This window comes from Halichoeres trimaculatus, unplaced genomic scaffold, assembly GCF_033239565.1.
Source record: "Halichoeres trimaculatus isolate MK-OKI-2021-1 unplaced genomic scaffold, fHalTri1.1 fHalTri1_scaffold_5, whole genome shotgun sequence".
Taxonomy (NCBI): Eukaryota; Metazoa; Chordata; class Actinopteri; order Labriformes; family Labridae; genus Halichoeres; species Halichoeres trimaculatus.
The window spans coordinates 36,397,836-36,403,835 of record NW_027437183.1 but is presented as its reverse complement, the minus strand read 5'-3'; the positions used below and the strand labels follow the sequence as shown (position 1 = coordinate 36,403,835).

The 6,000-nt window shown below is 41.0% G+C and overlaps 1 protein-coding gene across 1 annotated transcript in view; it reads right to left on the bottom strand.

Annotated features, from left to right (window-relative positions):
* Nucleotides 1-743: 743 nt before the first annotated feature.
* whrnb (whirlin b) overlaps nt 744-6,000 on the bottom strand; it is a 200,259-nt gene continuing 195,002 nt past the window's right edge. The window contains exon 12 of the mRNA XM_074669842.1: nt 744-968. Coding sequence (XP_074525943.1) covers nt 792-968 — 177 coding nt within the window. The 3' untranslated portion in view covers nt 744-791. The remainder of the gene's footprint in view (nt 969-6,000) is intronic.

The window sequence follows — 6,000 nt, the reverse complement described above, 5'->3', positions numbered from 1 at the left end:
ACAGGAAAATGAACAGGTACAGTCTGACACCTTCAGAAACTGGACTACACTTAGACACGGGAACTAAAAAACAGGATCAAAACAACGAGAACGCCTGTGGCAGCAACAGCCACAATAATTCAGGTCATAGGGACTTGGCTTTGGAACTGGAGGGAGAATTTTCTTTCCATAGAGGTACTGTGAACATCATGAATGGACGTTCAGTAGATGTCAGAAAAAGACACTGTCCAGAGTAACAGTCTTTCAGGAGACCAAAGATAGATATCCAAAAACAGCGGTGAAAGGACGCCCTTTGAACGTCTCTTTGCTCAGAGGGTTGTAGTAACATTAATTACTTGGTTTTTCTCTTATTCATGAAAAAAAGAAAATAAAAAACATAGATTGATGAATTTCTTCATATAATGTGCACAGATGGACCCTCTTGAAGTGTCTGTCCGTTTCTTTAGTTTCTGGAGATTAAAACCTTTGAGTCGGCTGAAGTGTAACTTCACTGGAGCTATAAATGAGTCTGTTTCTGTGTTGCCTGGTGTGGAAAGCATACTATCATAACTCCTGGTGAAACATGCATTAACACTCTGGGTTTGAAAACCATGTGACCCAGGTTTCATGGCAAATATTAATATAGTACTGTTGTCTAGATTTAAATTGTGCAATTCTCTGTAGAGTGCAATCAGCAACGCCACTCTGACTCGTCTGCAGTCAGAGCGAGGGTCTCAGTTCTTACACCATGTGGGGTCCAAACAGCTCCTCCAAATCAACTGAACCATGTCCACCTAAACAAAGTCCTCCTCCTAGAGTCCCGGCTCAACCACCAGGAAGTCAATGTGGTCCTTCTCTTTGGTCTTGAAGGCCTCAGCGATGATGCGGGCGGCGTCTTTATGCTCACGACCTCTTAGGGAAATGCCGTTGACCTCCAGGATCACCTGACCCACCTTTATCTGGCCGCAGTTATGAGCCGAGCCTCCTTTCTGTCAAAACAAGAAGCAGAGAGACGAAGTCAGACACTCAGACAGAAATGAAGCTCCACTCAGTGAGAGAGGAGTGAAGCAGACCCTGTGTGAGTGCTGTCTGTGTAATTGGATAAGAGGCAGATCTTCAGTAGGATTAATCTGGATTAATGTAATCTGGATTTGAAAAGACATCCTTTTTCAGGACAGTCCTCGGTAATCCAGATCACTTTCTGGTTTTGAAAAGTGAAACTGGGTTCAATCAATGAGCTCCAGGTCAACTTCTAAAATCACTGAATCTAGATCACCACGCTCTGAATGGGACCACATACTCTGTTACCAGGGGTCACCTGAATCCACAAAAAGTAATCCAGACTGCTAAGAAGTAGCTTGTGGATTAAGATCAGGTATATATCTATCCCTCTTATTCTCAAACTGAAAAACCTTATTCCAGCTTCTGGTTTAGATGCTGTTTCTTTAAGACGTCCTGTTCTAAAACTCCCTTCATTCTGATTGGCTTTCAGGAGTGGAGCTATGGAGACACTTGGTGTTTGAGGCCTGCCCCTCTAACATGTTATGTATCAGTTAGGAGATCTTTATGTGATGATGTCATCAGTTCAGTTAGTCTCGTGAAGATCTCATAAGATCTTACAGCATTTCCTGTACAGACCATTGTGATCAGTTCAAAGATGGACTCAGGGATTTCTTTGACAAATGAATACGTAGAAGTATGAAAAACCTGCACGTTTACTCTGAGATTTTTTTTTTTTTAAATTATTCATTTAACCTTTATTTAACCAGGAAGGTCACATTGAGATTAAGAACCTCTTTTTCAAGGGAGTCCTGGCCAAGAGGCAGCAAAGTTACACGGTAAAATTATGGCGATTTACAATCAAAATTAATATTATGAAAAACAGGTACAATTTGAGGTGGCTGTCTCAAGTGCTCTCAGTCTGGATTTAAATGCATTTATAGAAGCAAGATCAGTCAATTTCTAGTCGTTTTGCAACATGTTCCATGCAGAAGGAGCAGAGTATACAAATGCCCTCTTACCCTGTTCTGTGCGGGCAAATGGAACTGAAAGCAACAAGAGATCGTTTGAGCGCAAAGCATAGGAATCAACACATCCCTGAGTGATCAGGTTACAAATGTAGGAAGGCAGAAGTCCAAGGATGGCCTTATAAATGAAAGTGTACCAATGTCCCAGCCTCCTGGCCATCCCACTCGAGAATACAGTTCACAATGATGGGTCAAAGGTCTACAGTTGGTAATGAACCTCAGAGAGGCATGATACACAGCGTCAATCTGTCGAAGACATCGATCTGAAGTAGTCATATACAACAAATCTCCGTAATCTAAAATCGATAAGAATGTTGCAATGACGAGGCATTTTTTTGACTCCAAGGAAAAACAAAATTTGCTTCGAAAGAAAAATCCCAATTTCAGTCTGAGTTTTTTAACTAGATTGTTAATATGGGGCTTGAAGCTGAGGGAGTCATCAAGTAACACACCGAGGTATTTGTACAGATGAACCTCCTCTGTGACTTTACCCTCAAGAGTTCACACTGTGTGGAGAGTTTGAGATATATTCTTAGAGCTTTTGTTTGAGTTTTTAAACAACGTTAGCTTGGTCTTGTCAGCACTAAGAACTATTTTTAGCTCTTGAAGAGTGTGCTGGACAACATCAAAAGCTTTCTGCAAAGATTCAATAGCCTTTGCTGGGGTTATGCCAGAACAATATCTAATTGTGTCATCGGCATAGAAATGCATACTGGTGTCTGACAAGTTTTGGCCCAAGTCATTAATGTACATAATGAATAGGAGAGGCCCTAATACTGAACCCTGTGGGACCCCTTATGGACACTCACAAATTCAGCACACAGACCATCACATTTAACACACTGTGCTCTGTCGCTTAAATAATTTGTGAACCAAGAAACTGCATGATCTGACAGACCCATACGAAGGAGCCTATACTGTAAAACAGCATGGTCCACAGCATCAAAAGCTTTTGACAGATCAAGAAAGAGCTTTTTATAAAGAGCGACAAGTATATCATTAATCACTTTTTGTAGCCGCACAATCAGAGTGACCAGGGTGAGCTCGTATCCATTTTTGAAACGAGAAGGTAGAATACCCCCTTTTTATATAACAACATCATATCAAGAGGTTGTTCCCTTCAATAAACACTGTTTTGATTAAACTGAGGCTGAGAGTGATGCATACATTAGAGAAACTAGAGGCGCGTTGATTTGACTGACAGGTCGTAAAGCTGGGAGGGGACCTGGCTCAACCTGTGCCTGTGAGTGAAAGTTACGCTGAGTCAGCATTTCTTCAGCCACCCTGGAGAGCGCTGTGTTTTTAAGGATGAGAATGACAGCACCGAGAAAACGTGGGTTTTTCCACCTCAAGAGGCGTTAGATTTTTGCAGTTTTTCCAGCCAATAACCTGAACTTCTTTAAATAAAGTGATTAAGAAAAGCAGACGGAGTGGTTCATCCAATCTGAGGCCGTGCTGGAGGATTTGCTCTCATTTGTAGTTCTCTAATCCTGGTTCTATGCGTGTTTGTTGAACACTGCCCTGCAGGTTTCATTTACAGATGTAGGTCTGCGTGATTAATCCTCTTGTCGTACAGACTATGTTTTTATGAAGAGATTTTATTGGCCAAGTTCAGCGTCAGCATTCTTCACACTAATTAAAAAAAGATCTCCAGCTGAAAAACATCCAATTAGACTCCTTCAGCATCAGCGAGTCAAGGTCAGACATCAGTGGGCTGCAACAGTCCCTTTGTGCAGCGTCTTTAAAGAAGCTCACAGTGTGTCAGAACACACACGCTCACAGACAGAAACCACAGGGCTCCAGGAATCATGGATTTAATGCTCCACTGTTGATCTGACAAACAAAAGATCCTGACTGACCAATGGATTTTTGGTCATGTTAGATTAATGTACCATGTTTTCTTTTTACTGTGTGAGCTTGTATTGTACAACAATACGCCATGGCTTATTTGTCCTGTACAGTGTGCATAACCAGCTGAACATTTCTTTCCTCTACTTTCAGTCTGTCTCCTGATGAGGAGCAGTGACCTCAAAGTGACTTGTGTGTTTGGAGAGGGACAGGTTTTAGTCACGCTACCAGAGAGCTTTCTTTATTTACAAAATGAGAAACAAAAACTCATAAATGTTACTGAACAAATGTTTTAAATTGTGCAAATTTGATGTTTTTTCTTTGACTAAACCTCTAAAATCCAATTCTGTTTTTGTGTTTGTCTTCATTTCAAAGTGTTTTTCTCTAATGTAACCTGCAGTTAATTGGAAATAACTCCCTGATATTCAAACTTCCAAGTATTGCAGACAAATAGCCCAAAGTGATTACTAACAATGATGCCACTTTGAAAAAGTAATGTGGTAACTGATTACTCCTTAAGAAGTTACTTTACTAATTACTTATAGGTCCCATATTATGCAAAAATCACATCATTGTTGTCTTTTATTGAAATTTGTGGGTCTTTGGCTTTCCTCCCAGCCCACAAAATGTGATATTTAATGACAAAACCTGGACTTAGTAGTACTTGTGAATGTAAAATCCTGACCTAAAACGAGCTGTTTGGAATTTCTGAGAGTTGCCGACGTCAGCGATTTCCTTTGTTGACCAATCAGGAGCAAGTCTGACCTGATTGGTCCATCCCCCACTGCTGTTCAGAATGCAAAAGCTGAAGCGCTGCGCTGTTGTTGGCTGCACAAGCTTCCCATCTCTGAAGAAGACAAGACTAAGTGGCTAGAGTTCATTAATCAAGGAAATGTTCCAGCTACACTCAGTAAAACTGTGCATGTGTGTGCTTGTCACCTCACGGTCGACAGATTTTCCAACTTTGGACAGTAAAACAGAGGGCTAGAGAATAGACCGGTCCTGAATCCAGGCACATTACCAACCATCCTCCAACAAACCTGGGACTCTGGAAATGTGAGTGTTTTAGATGCTGTGTGCTGTGGAGCAGATGTAAGAGCTTTTCCTCAGTGTCCCCCCTGTCTCTGTGTTAGCTTCAGGATGCTAACTTTAGCTGCGGTTAGCCTGTTGTTTAAGCCTGTAATGTTACGGTAAATGAGCTTCTCTGTTTTCTAAACATTGTGCACTTGGAGCTCGTGGCGGCGCTCTCAGTGACGCTGAAGAGTGGGGCGGTATCAGCGGTGGCTCATTTACATATGAAGGCCACGCCCACTAAATCAGAGCGTTCTGAACAGAGGGGCTATGAGAGCCTGGAAACAATGCTGCTGTGCTTAATTTATTGGCTTTTTGGACCAAAACATGTTACTACCATTTCATGAAGACATCAATGATCCATATTAAACTGCAGAAAAGGAGCAGAATATGGGACCTTTAATTTTAAAAGTAACTATGTTAGATTACAAGTTACTTTTTTTTAGTTACGTTAAGTAGCTGTTGACAACACCTGCTGCTTAAAACAAAAATTTCCATTTTATACATTCTTAATTTTAAAATACACCCAATTTAAATGTACTATTTTTGGGACACTACAGCACTGTTTAGTTCAATTTTAGATTTAAAATATTTTTTTAAACAAAAAGAAATATTATTAGAGAGTCTGTTCACATAATCCACTGTACCCTGCTTGGGGCACCCCATTCTAAAAAGTCTGGGTACGCTCCTGCTTGTCTTGTTGTAGCTTATGTTATGTTGCTCTGCTCATTTATGATGGAGTTATGCTAAACCAAGGTTACTGTGAAAGACAGGACTCACCTTTCCCCCAGGTAAAAGTCTAACAACTTCTTAAGCAGCAGTGCGCTGATCTCTCTCTGATTGATTCCTAAATGTTTCAGTCAAAGATCTTAAGCAAAGTGAGCAATGAACCATAGTATTGTCATCTTTAGCTGACACAAAACTCTAAACAGTGACTGTATTTCCTGCTAGAAAACGCTCATTTCTCCTCTCCTCCTCTGTTTACCTTTGTGTCATTGGCTGCTATTACACCTGAATTGTCCTCATGCTGAAAACGTGATGAATAAACAAAGCTCATCACTCCCGCGACACAAGG